The sequence below is a fragment of the Pomacea canaliculata genome, linkage group LG11 (genome assembly GCF_003073045.1).
Source record: "Pomacea canaliculata isolate SZHN2017 linkage group LG11, ASM307304v1, whole genome shotgun sequence".
Taxonomy (NCBI): domain Eukaryota; kingdom Metazoa; phylum Mollusca; class Gastropoda; order Architaenioglossa; family Ampullariidae; genus Pomacea; species Pomacea canaliculata.
This window is the reverse complement of record NC_037600.1, coordinates 9510956-9526840: the sequence shown is the minus strand read 5'-3', so window position 1 is coordinate 9526840 and position 15885 is coordinate 9510956. Positions and strand designations below refer to the sequence as shown.

Genomic DNA, 15885 nt, shown 5'->3' with positions numbered 1-15885 from the left:
TAGCTGATAAAATTTTATAATACATTGTCACTTGTAAAATGTAAACATGTAAATAAATGTAAATTTGCAATATGTTGGTATAAAACATTCCTAAAACACAAATTAAAGAAAATAATTCTCTTCATATTCTTTTTCTTTCATGCTCTGCAGAGAGGTTACTAATAGAATAATCAAGAAATAAATTATGCCAGGGTCACCTGCAATGACTCCACGTCTTCAGAATTAGGTTTGAAGCCATAGGTCACCTTAAAAAATAAACTATAGACACTGTAGATGATTTCTGAAAAATGATTGTAAATTCCTTATGACTTATTCTCATGACTTTTATTGCCAAGGATTCGTCTGTGTAACGGGACCGTATTACTCAGATTTACTAGGGGCTACGCAGCGATCACTTGAGAAAGAGAGAGAGAGAAGATGGACAGAAGAAGGAAGGGATGGACGGGAGAACGCGACAGACTGAGAATGAAAAAAGCGATCACACGGGGGAATGAAACCGGAATACCCGGAGAAAACTCCCGACGCCCAGTGAACAGATACCGCATACAGTGTCCCGAGAGGAGATTTGAACCCAGGGCCTCTCACTGCAATGGTGGGAAGTGAGAGTTTTAACCACTACATTAACATGCGTTTCCTGTCTTTGTATACACGTCCAGGGGGTCGCGTTCGGAGTGCTCGCACTTTCATCCCCACTGAGAGAGAGAGAGGAAGTACAGAGTGAATGAGAGAGAGAGAGGGGGGGAAGAACAAAGAAAAAGAAAGAAGAAACATTTACATCCGAACAAGCATCACTCACAAACTTGCATGCTGCATACGCCTGTGCACACACACACACACACACGAACGTGTGCACAAAGATATAAAACAAACACACTGGCAATGAAACGTCCAAGTTCGAGTTTAAGTGCAATAATTACCAGCATGCTGTACAAACGGTGTGCCACGTCATCACAAATAGCAAAGCGAATAACAATAAGTAAATGTGCGGTGGTCACATAAGAGTCTACAAAATAAATCTTCCAGTCTCACAACAAGTCACGTTAGAAAAATAAAAAAAATCCCTGTACCTTTAAGTGGCAAAGTTCTTGCCTTCTGTCATTATTCACTAACAATGTGAGACACAACCTCTGGGGCAGCTGTTGGCTAGTTTGATTCCAACCTCTTCATCTGTTTCTCTTTCTCTTTCATTCATTCATACTTTGATACTTTCCGGGGGAGGGTTCTTTCCTTCTCAAAACTTTTCATCATCATTCATTCATTCTTATTTTCATTTCATTCATTATTTATCTTTCATTCATCCTCCTTTTTTATTAAAACTGTTCCCGTTCTCTTCAATTCTGTTGGATTGCTTGGCAATGTCGTCTGCTACACCTATCAGTACGGTGTGCCCTGCTTGCTCCAGGGTACTTTGGCCAGGGTCCCTTGGTGTCAGCCTTCTGTATTTTAGACACGTTGAACACCTCTTCTTCAGAGCTGTCACCCCCTTGCGTAACAGACACGTTGGACTCGTCCATGCTGCAACAAAGCCAAACCCGAGTATAACTCAGTCTGTCTATACGTTCATCTGTCATTCTGTACCGTTCTGTCCATTTGTTCACCCATCCATCTTTCTGTCTTCCTACACACATCACTATTGAAAAAAATAATAACATCAAACAAATGACATCTTACATCAAATGGTTACTGATTCTGTGTATCATCTGTAACATATTAATAAACAGGAAATGCAGTTTCTCCTTTCAGTCCTTTCAGCAGTCACTTCTGTTAAAATCTCTCCCCGTCTAACAATTAAGAGGTAGTAATCGCGTTTAGGATTTAATACAGTATTGATCACATATACAAACGAAACTAACAACTGTGGGACAAACAAACAACGCACAACTCGGTGGGAATGCGAAAGTCGAAGACAGTTGTCCATCTGTGACATTCCGGAATCTTACACAGAGGAGAAAGTGCTGTCCCGGTCGTCCGCTCTTGCGCACGGGAGAAAAGTGGATGTAGAGCGGAGGGTCGGTGTCGAGCCTGGCCAAACTGTCCTCCGTGCTCCTCATCACTGCCATGTGCTGGCCACCGCTGGAGGGCAAGAGGGGCTCCTGTAGAGCTGGGCGAGCGATAAGGAGAGAGCAGGCAGGAGCAGAAGGTTCCTGTAGAGCAGGACTGGATATGAGGACACGGCAGACAGGACGGCAAGAGGGAGCGGTGTACAGTAAGGGAAAGTAAGGAGATGGCAGACAGAGGGATGAGAAGAAAAGAAAAGAATCTTAATGAGAGTGACAAAATGGGAAAGCTACACAAAAAAAGAAAAAAAAACTATTTTGACAAAGCCCCTGCGTGTGAGCAAGAACGTTACTGACGTCACTTATATCGTTATAGCTTGTAGGATTATTTGTTACCATCATGAGGAGTTATGTCGGGTAAATGCAGAGTGAAAGAAGCATCCTAAACAGAGATTTGTAGCAAGTTTTCTTATTAAAAATTCCCCCTTTTAATCTTGATAATCGATGTCTCTGCGCTCAATCGCTACACAACTGATCTAGTCGTCTAGCCTTCAGCAGATGTCTATGCCGTCACATAAAGTTGTACTTTGAGGGATGTATGGACCTGAATATACATACACACACTACTGCAGTTTGAGTGTCTTCAACAGGATATATTTCAATACAGTGGCAGGTTGACTGAGGTAGACAGACGCGCGAACACACACACACACAAAATATTAGAGAGAGGCCTGTCGGGAGTCGCGAGTTTTAGGCGCTCAAGGCAATAAGGAGAAAATCCTCTCAGCCCCATATCTTTATTTTTTTTTTAAAAAAAAAACAAACCCAAACACTGTCTGCAACCTAGAAAAGTATAGCCTAGACGCCTACCTTTTGCAGCATCTCATTTGACACGTCAGCATCAAGCAGCAAATAACGAGCATCAGTGACGCCATAGCAGCCGCCATCATTATTGCGTACGTCACGGCGTCTTTCCAAGAGCAAACAGACAAACAAACAAACAGATAAACAAACAAATAAACAAAATTGCATATATCTGCATCACGTGACTCAGCTTTGTGGAATGGTCCTGAAAGATCTATAGTGACAAAAGTTTGATCTGATTTCGGACGAAAAAAATATTTTTTTCTAGGATATCTTCCCACACCTGGCAAAAAGTTTTTCCGATTTCGTACAAAAGGATTTTGCATTTCACTACACTTCACTTCACACAGCGAGGAGGGAAATAGAATTTTTCTACCGATACTGGATGAAAATCTCGTCACAGACAGTACACTCAAACTAATGATGATGATGATGATGATGAGGAGGAGGAGGAGGAGGAGGAGACGTTACCTGTCGAGCCTTCCTGGGAAAAGACGCGGAAGATGCTGGCGATGTCGGAGAAGTAAGATCCCTTCGAATCTACTTTCGCTTCTGTTGCTAGGTCTTTTGATTCTGTTTCTAGTTTTGTTGTTGATACAGGTGATGCTGGTGCCTCTGCATCATCTTTCGCCACATTAATTCCGTCAGAGTTTTCTGGTGCAGGGGAAGCTACTCCTTCTTTCTCTTCAGTGCTGTCTTTCGTCTGTATTATCTCCCTTTGACCGTTCCTCTCATCGCCAGGGCCCGTCTGTTTTAAATCGGAGTACCTGGGTTCGTTTTGCGTTTTGGCCTCCTTCACAATCTCAGGAAGGTTAAGTCTTCTCTCCACACTTGGCAGGACAGCAGTCGCACTCGAGTCCTCGGACTTAGACCAGGCGACAGGCGCCTCCATCGTTAGAGGAGGTGGAGGCAACACCTCCAGCTCAGTTCCATTGTCATCTTCCGGTCTTCTGGGTAACTGACTGTCTACCGCGTTTTTCATTGACTTTTCCTCTACGTGTCCGTGCACCACATTTTGATGAAGCCCAGTCTCCCCGAGTGTGTCTTCAGGGATGTCCTCGACTTTTATCGAGATCGTAGGTTCTCTGCCCTTTTGTGTCTGCAAACTAGAGGATTCATTCCGCGTCCCTTCCTCGTCTTGTCTACCCGTGAGCTTGTCATCGCCCTGCTTGACATTTTCTTCCGTGATCTTAATTAAGAGTGCTCCCCCCTGGTCCTGTAAATCAGGTTTTTCATTGACTTTTCCCAAGATCTTGACAATTTCCTTCGAGTTTAAGTCGGTGGTCACGTTGCGTGTCTCCGAAGTGTTTAAAACAGCGCTTTTACCGTCTCTTCCTTTAACGAACTTCTTTATGAGGTCACCAGTCTTCATCTTAAACTTTGGTTTTCCGCCACTTGTTTTCATAACCTCAACCAGGAGACCTTTCACATTCTGTTCTGTGTACGGTTCCTTTTCATTGTCTTCTATAATTCCTTTCAACATTTCTTTGATTTTCATATCTTCTATATCTTCCTCAAAGTGACGTTCTCCGTCACCTTCTTCTAGGAAATCGCTGTCCATGGGTTCTAAATCGTGTCCCTTGTAACTTTCTACCGAGATCTCGTTTTCTGGAAGCTTCTTCTCCTTATTCAGCGCAAGTTCTATCCCGGAAGCTAACCCCTCGATCTTTTTCAACAACATCTCCTGCTGTCCCAGCTCCCTAGCGATGTTCTTTGCAAAGACTGATAAATCTACCTCCTCTTCGTTCGATTTCTCTTGTTTGTCCATCACAGCCTTTATCCACCCTTCGTCCACTTCATCATACACCTCCTTTCTGCTGCCTTTCTTGTCAAACCGAGCAGTCGCTGCATAGTCATCGTCCATGAAGGGACCTAATGCCTCAGGCAGAAAGTTCTGTCCTGCAGTCGTGTCCACTGGAGGCCTTGTGAGCATGTGTTCATTCAGGCCAGTGACTCTGTGGACGGGCGCGTGCAGTCTTGGTCTCGCGCCAGGCGGCACTGCGATGTGAGAGAGGGACGTGGGAGTGTTTTGTAACGGAACGCGGTCAAAGTCTCGACCTGGGAAGAGCGAGGCCAGCTGCTCCTGTGGTCTTCTCTTCTTCTGTCTTTTAGATGCTCCTGCTGACAGACAAAGAAGTCAGATCGTGTAGCCCTTGGTTGTTGACAAATTATTTAAAAGATTGGTAAGTAAATTAGACGTCTGTCTTGGGCTTATCGGCAACTTTTATATTAAATGCTTGTGAGTAGAGAAAGAGGATGTAGGGGGTGTAGCGATAGCTTTAAAAACCTGAAAAAGTTTATGAAACAAATAAATCAGCCCTACTCACGTCAACAGAATAATAGGAAAAGGTAAAATACTCGGTATAATGGAACCAGATTTTCTTTAAGCAGCTAAGAAATACTATGGACAAGATGCCTGCAAAGTTCTTCGGGCTGTTCCATACTTGGACAGATTTATGATGTCAGAGTCCAATTTATTTGCAATATATGTGTAGAAGTGTGTATTGAAGTTTGCTATGACATACAGCATCATCTGTTTTCATAATCTGTTAATTTTGAGAACTGTAAAATGAAAGAGAAATAGGCAAGGGAGCTAATATAGCTCAGCTTAGTGGATGGTAAGATTTGCTTCCCCTGGACTATAAAGGAGACTTCCATGGGTCTGTGTCATATCAAAACGTTCCACAATATTTTACACTTTTGACCACAAGTTACACTACACTCAGGGCCGTTCTTAGGGGCAGGCAGACGAGGCATCTGCCTAGGGCCCCGCGCTTCAAGGGGCCCCGCGCTTTTGATTGTAACCTATTGACGAACGTTACAAATAAATTAATCGTAGGCTTATGTTGTAATGTGTATGCAGCGTGCTGTCAATGATAAAAGACGAGATATCCCTGAGGAAAAAAGTGACTTTAGATCCCAACTAAAACCGTGTGATCGTGGAGTGAGGGCCCCGCACATGCCCTTTGCCTCGGGCCCCGCGGGGGCTAAGAACGGGCCTGACTACACTTTTATATTCTTCTTTATTATTTCATCCTGCCTTTTGAAAAAAACGGTCTAGATTTTCTCTGGGATCCTTTTTCTTTAGTTATTATATTTTGTGGGAGCTTAGAGATTTTGATTGCAAAAACAACACAGTAATAATAGGATATGAATAGCATCTTACGTTAGGGGAGGGAAAATAATGTTTTGTGTTATTTTGATTTTATCTTGTTTGTTTGTTTGTTTGTTTCTTTCTTTCTTTGTTTGCTTGCTTGTTTGTCTGTTTGCTTGTTTGTTTGTTTGTTTGTTTGTTTGTTTGTTTGTTTGTTTTTGCTTGTTTGCATGTACAATTTTTTGCTTGTTTTATACCTGTAGAATTCTATAAACCCCTTTCGTTCACATGAAGCATCTATACTTAATCTAGAAACAGCAAATAAATGACACCCATTCACTCTTTCGCCACCTCCACCTCAGCCATATAGCCTCCTGAGAAACAAGCCCCCAGGAGAATTAATAATAAAATAAACAGAAAAAAGTGCGTGTCACTTAACCTGCGCAATCGACGAGAAGTAGGACGAAGAAACAGACGACGACACCGCATGCCCTGGGCTCTGCATTCGTCTCGCTGTGCATTGTGTCTCATCCTGGTCTTGTCACGTCAGTCCAGACAGCGACATGGCGTCACACCACTTCTTGTGCACTTTGACGTCATAGGTAGTGACGTCTTTCTGGGCTTGACGTGAAGTTTTTGGTGTTTTTTTTTTAACCTCCCTTTGTTCACCTCTTCAGTCCGACCTCTTGACCTTCCTGCAGACCACCATTTTGAATCTACTAAACAGTTTAAGAACTCCAAATAATCAACGTTGACCTGCCAGTGAATGAATTGAAAACAGAAGTCATAGAAGTCCCTCAGTCCTACTCCTTCGTCCCCCACCCCACCCCACCCCACTTTCAGTGTTATTCCGACCCCGACCCCATCCAATCTCACCTCCCTCCCCCATCTTTTCTACCCTCCTTGCCTCTGGAAAATGAATCGTTCTGCCTCGTCGTCAGCAACAACTACTTTCCTGCGACGACCCTGTCACCCGAGCGTCCCACCCGTCAGGAGCAAGGAGCGAGTAACTCTCAATTACTGTCTCCACAGGCTCCCTGACCAAGAGGGCTCATTTTCAACATGTCGTCAGGACAAGTGGGCATGCGTCGTGAACTCTTTAGCGACAAATGACCCTACTGGCCTCAAAAAAAGAAGAACAAAAAGAATTGAGAGAGGAGGGAGAAATGAAAAAAAAGAGAAAAGGTTTGCACGGAAGTATGCCATTGATTTCTCTTCATGGTCGTATTCTTCTCTTGTAAAATGTCAATGTGTCTTTTCTTCCACCGGATGAAGGATGGAAGGAGAGGATTTTTTTTTGAGAAAATTTTCTTAGAGAAGGTTTTTGCTGTAAAGTACATAGTCACAAGGAGCATCATGAGATTTGGGGCTTAACATGTGTTTGGTTTGCAGCAGTTTTGAAATACGTCAAACAATATGAAAAGAAAAAAACGAAATAAAAAATTAAGGAAAACGTATAAACAAATGAAATTAAACAAATAACAAGAGAAAAATATAAATAATAACAAGAACGGATAAAGAAATAAATGCAAAGCAAAGAAATAATTGTAAAAGGAAGCAAAGAAAAAAGGCAAAGGAAGAAAGAAAATAAAGAAAAAAGAAGGAAAGAATTGAAAGAAACAAGGAAGAAAAAAAAGAGAGAAAGACACAATGAATGAAACTCATTTTTTTTTTTTTTTTTTTTTTTTTTTTTGGTAAATTCTGTGATTACAGTCATCGCATCGGTAGTGATGGTGCTGGTGTTGCCAGGAGTAGCAGCAGCCGTAACGATGGTGTTGATGGTAGTTTTAGGTTGATGTGGCACCACCTCCACCAACAACTGCAGCTGCAGGAGACAAGAGGACTTCTCTTGTCGCAGCTCTCGCAGCCCGGCTTAATAAAGGACAACCTGGAAAGGATCGTTCCCCCCTTGTCGCCGGCAATTATCGCCCTTTATATGTCGCCTGTCGCCACGTCCTTCGTTTGTCTCCCAGCGTGGACCTGTCACTCCTGCTGCCCTCCAGTGCGCAGATCCTTCCGCTCGGACAAAGAGTCCGCAACTGCCCTGTGCTGCGCGCTGCTGGGAGAGAAATTGAAGATGTTTGAATTGCGCTGTTCTTTTCAATGGCAAGACAAATAATTTGGGCGAGGACCTGCTCGGGATGAAGAAGATGAAGTGACGAGGGTAGAAACGATCCATTCTAAGCAAAAAATAAAATAAAATAAAATTTAAAAAAAGAAGTGGAGAAGGAAAGTGGTATGCTCGTGCCGTCCTTCTTCATGCTCGCATGCGATGGTGTAGGGCTGGTGCTGGTCTCGATGTTGGTGTTATTATAGCGTTACTATAATGTTACTATTGAGATATATATATATACACATACACCACACGGTTTTTCTATATTGTTTGGTAAAATTATAATACTTTGTTATTATTTGTGCACTGTCGGTTTTATTGAACTATTGTTATCATAATTATAGGTTTTTGTTGGCGTACTATTTTGCTGTGTTGGTGTTGTTGACGTGTTGGTGCTTGCTGTCGTTGTACTGTGTATTATTGTTGTTAACGTGTTGCTATTTTTACCGTGATGGTGTTGGTGCTATTGTGATGTTGATGTTGTGTGAATGTGACGCAAGTGATTTTATTATGGTGTAATTATGGTGTTATCATGGTGTTAGTGGTAGTGGGAGGTCTAGTGTTGATGATGTTGTGGTGTTAATACTACGTTGTTGGTGTTAGTATAGAGCAGTGATTGCATAGTATTTGGGTAAAACTAAACAAAAACGTTATAAAAATATGGTAAAAGACTAAAAGAATGAACAAAGAAAAAAAATCAAACGACTAAAAGGTTCATAGAGTAGGAAAGAAAGCAAGAAGAAAAAATGAAAATAAATGAATAAATTTCTAACTAACAGGTTCAAGAAAAAAGTGAGAGAAAGAAAGCAAAGAAAAAACCCAGCTGATTGGAATAAAGAAAGAACGAAAGAAAAGTCGAATACAAGGCGGAACCAAAGGACGAAAAAGGGAAAAAAAAATAACGAATGAAAGAAAGAAAAAAACACGCTTGTATGCGATAACAGTGTCACTGTGTCACGATGTCATGTACATCCCAGTAATAGTCCGCTGCATCCACTGCGTCGATCTACACAAAAAGGAAAATTACTTCATTTCTTCCAGTTTTCCATATCACAAAACTGTCCAAAATCGAAGTGCATGTGTTAAGCTGTTTGCTGTTGAGATTCCCGTTACGGGACGTCAGGCAAGAAGTTGTCACAAAGTCCTTGACGCCCTCAGTTCGATGAAAGACTTTAAAAAAAAAAAATCAACCTGCGACGACAAGTCTTCTGGTGCGAGCTGCATACAACAACATCGACGTGGTGCAAGGCGCAGATGTTCTAATGACTTCATTGTTTCCTTTTAGGTGTTATGCCGTCTTCTTCATCTTGGTCTCTCCTTTAATTTCCAATGTTAGTTTTTAGACTTCATCCAGAATTTCTTGTTTGCTTTTCATTTTTATCCATTGGCAGCAAGCCTGTGGTGGACGAAAGACGATCTGACATTTATCTGACGACAAAAACATGGCGATCATTACGGATTACTTTTGTTTCCAGAGGACAGACTCCGTAATTGTTCATTGACATCTGTACGTTGAGAAGAGGAAGACTGTGTGTGACTAGTCATTGATGCAACAACATCTGACAAGAGGAAAACCACGTGATTTACATTGACTAGGGTGTTCTAGTAGTCGGTGAACACTCAATACAGAACAATAGAGTACAATACAAAACGATACGATAAAGTACAACATGATGCGATACAGGGAGGGGACAAAGACAACAAGAGAGAAGAAAGTAACAGAGAGGAAGGGAAGAAAAATTGAGAATGTTAGTGTGGGGTGGGGGTAAGTGGATGAAATGGGGTGGGAGAGCACTGGCTATATCGGGTTGACTTGCTGAAGCATCTAATCCTAAAATATGGTTTGCTCCCTTGCCCGGCCTTGTCCCACCAACCGTCTCGCCCTCACCCCGAACCGCCCACGTCCATCACCTTGAGTCGTCTCCGAGGCCGGGACTTAGCTGAGACTATGCGGTTCCTGTGAGCAGCTGGATTCATTTTTGTCTTAAGTACAAAAACAGATGAGTTCAGAGCGAAATGGACGCCCCTTGCCAGTATTTTTCATCCTTAATTGTGCGGCGTCTTCTGCAAGGACTTGCTCCGCCGTCTGTAGACTGGAAACCGGCAGAGGATAGTTTATCGCCGGCTTCTTCAGGTTCTTCTTTCTATGTCTGTCTGTCTGTCTGTCTGTCTGTCTGTCTGTCTGTCTGTCTGTCTGTCTGTCTGTCTGTCTGTCTGTCTGTCCACATCGGCTACATTGTCGATTGAGATGACACAGCGTGTCGTATCTCCACATGACTCCCCCAGTGTCATTGTCCTACTGGGCACCTCTCGCATCAACGACACACACGACGCAGCTCACGATAGGGGGGTGGAGCATGACACCTTGTGTCAGCGATTAGACCATCCACCCATGATCCACTGAGATCATCCACCCAAGGTAGAAAGCTAACTCAATAAAGCCTAGCAAGTATCCTCCTCACAAATATGTTAATTTGACAACGCCTCTCCCCTCTCGTTATTTTCCCACCCGTGACTTACTAACTAAACTACAAGCACACAATATTTTCTTCCGAAATAATCTCGTTAGATTTATTTCTGATGTTAGTCCTACTGGAAAACGCGAGCGAGTTGCCGACTGTAGATCACAATCAGTGTCCCAGCCAATCATGCGCTTGGCGTCCGTCACGTGGTATTTACTGGCTGACCACCCAGCCAGTTAGGAGACACGATCAGACAGGCTGAAAAATCTAACGGTTGTTAGCACCTAATGTCGGCTGCTCTGTGACAAGCCCGTCTTCAAACGGGGTTGAGGGCGAGGGGTGAGGTGGAGGAACAGGCAGCCATCTTGGAGTCTTCTGATGCAGACATCGAGGCGTTCACGTCAGTGATGTTACGTGGTCCCGGTGCATGATGGGACGGTCTCACTGCAGAATACTGAGAGAAGATGACTTTTGTGTCTTTTTTTCTGCTCGTATTTTGGTTTGTCTGTCTCTTGGGCTGTCAGTGAGACCAAGAGAGAAAGTGTTCGTGAGTCAAGAGATATGAGTCAAGAGCAAGGATGTGAGCATTTGTCAAAGTAGCTACACACCATCTTAGAACTGATATAATCCAGTCATAAACAAGACCAGTCCCAAATCACCTTCAGCACACACACCCACCACTCATCCGCCATCTCAACTCCCAAACAAACGAGACAGCAACAGTCCGAGAGAAAAAGATGGATTCATTGTAACTTTAGTGTTCTAAGAGCCTGTCTCTCCACCAAGGGCTTAATGAGACTGATCAAAGTCATTTTACCGCACACTTGGCTGTAGACATTAATACACAACTCTATTCAAATCTGAATACACACACACAAACACACGCACACATGCATGCGCGCCATAACACCAGAAAAAAGCTAGCCTGATAAGCTGCCGCCTGAGGTTGTATTTCATGGCTCACGACAGCGAACTCAGTTCAGGCGTCAGTCTCCGCATCCTTTTCCCTCCTCTCTCTTTTCTTCCTCTCCTCTCCCCCCTCTCTCTCTCTTTCTTGTCATGGAGATGACGGCTTTGCGGGTACACCTCCTCCTCGTTCTCCTCCTGGCTGCACTCCTCCGCTAGCCTGGCCGGTTACGGCAGTCGCCATAACGGAAGCGAGGGGAGAGAATCGTTGACATTTCACGCGTATACCAAAGGACCGGCGAGCCGCCATCTTTTTTCCACCAATTAGCCGCGCTAAGACGGACCGAGGCTCAGCCTCGTTCTGACAGCCACAGCCCTCGCCGTCAGCTAAGGAGAGACAGAGAGAAAAAATCCCTGGACAAGACTGCCGCCCTTATCTGTCTATAAATCCGTTCGTATGTCTGTCTGCAGGCTTGTCTGTCGGTTTATCTACCCGTCTATCTCACTGTGTTTTATCATATATCTATCCGTCTGTATGTGTGTTTCTCTGTCTGTTTATTTGTCTAACCGTTTGTGTCTCTGATTTACACTTTTGTTTTCTGTGTGTGTCCCTCTCTGTCCATTTATCTAACCGTTTATCTGGTTTATCTTTTTTTCTCTTTCGACTGTGTGTCTCGCTCACTCTGTGTCCATCCATTTATTTATCCGTCTTGCTTTCTGTCTATTTATTTATCATCTATCCATCTTTATATATTTCATTTATGTATATTTCTGTTTGTCAATTTGCAAGTCATTTGTTTATGTTTCTGTCTGTCTTTAAGTCCCTATACACTTGTGTGAACATGACATATTTGTGTTAACAAACTCAACAAAAAATATTTACCTTAAACCGCCTTTTAAAGCAGTTATCTTTAACAAATCTTTTTATTTAAAATTAATTATGTGCTTCCTTACAGACTATACTTACCTGCCTCTGGTAAGCAGACCTGTTGTACTTTGACGGGTTTCAGAGTTACATATATTACAGCTAATTCTCAAACATTACAGTTGTTGATATTTGATTTGTACATTACACTAGTTGAAGATTCTAGGTTATTTTCCGGGGTCACGTGTTTTTTTTTTCTGAAAGTTTTTTTTTCTGAGTGTGTGTGCCCTAACTAACTGTCAAAATGGCACATTACATCTTCTCGGTAATGGCATTACACAGCTAACGACTGTTACAAAAGTGTCGTAATGACGACATAGAAGGTTGAGAGAGAGAGAAAGAGCAATCAATAATGTGAACACAGATGAAGAGGTGAATTACAAAAAAAAAACATGACAGAATACATGACAGAAATAACTGGAATATTAACCTCTGTAACACCGGGAACTACTTTTCATTTATTACATGTCACCAGTGACTCGTTGTCGTCAAACTGTCGTCAAGCTTGACGCTGCTGTAAAACTGCCGTCAAACGCCACGGTTCTCATTGGTGGATGTTTAAGAGGAACACTACAGAGGCCAAAACAAAAACAAAAACAAGACTGGAGTATTAGAAGTAGATAGGGACCAAGCATCCATAGTCTCAGTCTGAAAGTACAAGTCTGAGTACATTTAGGTTCTGATAGCAATTTCGCTTGAAGAAAAAAAAAAAGAAAAGAAAAAAAGAAAATATTGGTCTCAGCCTTTCAACTCAGCGTTAACTGCGCCAGACTACTGCCCACCGAATTGCGATGAACCCTTCCGTTAACTCTTGCTTGAGTATTACATCTTCATTTGCCTTAATAGCCGCTTGCTGAAACGATACCATCAAATAGTCTCTGGAAGAAAAAAAACTTGAGACCGTCTGGAGCCGTACTTTAAGTTAAACCGGAAGGACAGTAATTAGTGTTTGAACAATTTTCCACCTGGGCAGTTCGCGAAAGGGGAGTCACCGGCTTTTTGGTGGTACTGTTTTCCCACCCGGGGGGAGGAAAGGGGGAGGAAGACGGGAGGGTACGAAAGGGAGGTTGGTCATTTCGTGGAGGGGTGACAGCCTCGAACCTGGCCGGGCGAGTTTTCCTCCCAGCCCTAGGAGAGTTCGAGACGGATGCTAGCTGCCTGGTCTGTCAATGGCTCCTGGGAATTATCTGTCGATTCCTATCAATCACATCCTCAAAATGTCTGCTATTAGGACTGTGCGCCCCCTTCAAGCTGGGGCAACGGTTGTCAAGGGGTTGTCAATTTTGCTTCGCTTCAGTTCTCTAGTGTGACATCTTTTTAAATCGATCCAACAAGCACCTCCAGCCCCTGTGCTCATGCGCAAGGACACCCTGTAATTTTAGGATCGGAGACAATGGGGAAAAGGTGGAGGGTGTGGAGAGCGAAACCCAACCTTTTCTTTCTTTCTTTTTTTCTCTCGCCACTCCTTCCACGCCAAGCATATTTGTCAGCGCGAAAGGAGCAACTGTTGATGCGGGTGTACGTTTGTCAGACTGTGAATTAAGTCCAAGATTTATTCATAGGTTTCTCAGACTAGAAATTAAGTCAAAGATTTATTTCTTCGGTGTTTCGTCTTTAATTCATTACTTGCTGGAGAGGTTTTTTTCTTGTTAGATTGAGTGACATAAAAGTGGAAAGTCTACAAATTTGTTCTAACGCATATCTTTATGGAACAAACACAGATGAAGGAAATGAAGAGTGAGAGATAGAAAGAGGGGACGGTGCAGGAAGGAAGGTGCAGCTATAACTATATTAAGAATAACTCTATGGAAAACTTTTGCTCATGAGTTGTTTAAGTGTATTTTAAAAAGTACTAATGCTCAAGATCTGAGCAAATAATTGTGTTATCATTAGAGACACATCTTTAAGTTCTCACCAGGGTTTTGTAAAGAGGTCAAAACTTCCTGTAATACCACAAATATCGACTCTCTGATTTTGTCAGCAAAAATTGTTCTGATGTGATTTAAAAAACTTGAACGGTTTAATTTTTAAATAGTTTAAATAGTTCTAAAATTGTGTCGTGCGTGGTGTTCCTAACTTATTTAAATATATGCAAGGCCTAAAAGTGTTTAAACTGATAAATGTGTTGCTTGTCTTTTTTTCTAATTTTTTTAAAAATAGAACTAACGACCTCGTTTGATCTTCATCGAGTATTGGTCTAGTTAATATTTTAGTTTACAGAGTTGACCTGATTTAAAACCAGAAAAAAATAAACAAACAACCAATCATTCTTAGGAATGGATATTTCAAATGCTTTGTCCTGTATCCTCACCTGTAAATGTCTACCCACCGAATCCAGTGCTCTCCATCTTTGATCACGTCCTTGACGAGTGTTCCACTTTTTGTTTTAGAATTCATACAAACTTCGCCATCTTTGGAGCTAAATTTTTTTAGTCCTTTTTATGAGCAGCAGGACTATCTCTGAAGAAGGTTGTATCCTTTTTTTTTTTTATTGCCTCCATAAATGTTTGGGTTGTTGGCATCTGGGTCTGCTTCGTGTGAGCAGCGACACTACAATACTTGAGACATTTCACAGAAACAATTTTTCACTGGATACGAAGATTAAGTATCTAAGTCAGTGGATATGTCATGGTGTACGATTTTACTGGGGGTGGGAAGGGTACTTACTAAGAATGAAACATGATAATAAAGATGGTAACACCCACAGAAGCGTCAAATCGCGACAAGATAATATTGCACAAAAATAAATTATTATTTTACATGAAATTGTGGTGTAATCACCATAGAGATTGTGTGTGTGTGTGTGTGTGTGTGTGTGTGTGTTATTTTTAGATTAGATGTTAACGAATATCACATCTCCATTTCCATCTGTTGGAGGCCCACATACAGCCTATGCTGTCCAGGCGACAACCTGGTGCCACTCACCAAAATCCTTCTCACCAAAATTGACAGACTTTGCAAACGCATGTGGAATGGAGGCCAGAACTGACAAGAGCAAAGTCCTGGTCAAAACCAACATCAGTAGCAGAGTACATTAATAGAGTAGACAGCTCAAGGAGCTTGGGAGCCCCTTTGTAAAGATGGCGGCTGCACGATAGACAGCTACGTCATGGTTGTATCAGTGACAGCAGCGATGGCCAGGCTGGACCGGATCCGGAGAAGTAGCACTATCAGGTACAGACTATGCAAGTCCCTTGTAGTTCCCATCCTGATGTTGGAAGTGAGATGGAGAGAATACCCCAGCCATACCTGTCTGAGGAGGCTGCTCTAGAGAGGGGACACCAAACCAATGACGGGCAATAGAATGATTAAAAAATACTCAGATAGAAAGAAGAAAGATATTTAAAAGAAGGTGTGGGGAGGATGGAAGGTAAAGAGAGGTCACCTGACCCATTTCAAGGCATCTGAATATTGTCCTGTTTATGTCCTGATGAAGACACCTTGACACTGGATACAAGAGAACGCTTCTTTATTCCTCCTGTTCTCTCTGTCACACTCCGTGCTACAAAGCACTTTCTCATTCG

General features: G+C 42.5%; 1 protein-coding gene across 2 annotated transcripts; it reads right to left on the bottom strand.

Moving 5' to 3' along the window:
- Window positions 1–882: 882 nt before the first annotated feature.
- On the bottom strand, window positions 883–6540 carry LOC112575591. Of its 2 annotated transcripts, none has more exons than XM_025257547.1 (5): window positions 6395–6540; window positions 3333–4979; window positions 2868–2967; window positions 1939–2144; window positions 883–1515 (listed from the first exon to the last, which is right to left on the bottom strand). In XM_025257547.1, the coding sequence occupies exons 1-4, from the start codon at window positions 6474–6476 to the stop codon at window positions 2051–2053; spliced, it is 1923 nt and encodes a 640-aa protein (XP_025113332.1). In that variant the 5' UTR covers window positions 6477–6540; the 3' UTR covers window positions 883–1515; window positions 1939–2050. The 2 variants fall into 2 exon arrangements, with proteins under 2 accessions (XP_025113332.1, XP_025113331.1); XM_025257546.1 differs by having other exon boundaries at window positions 3333–4982; window positions 6395–6529.
- Window positions 6541–15885: the final 9345 nt, after the last annotated feature.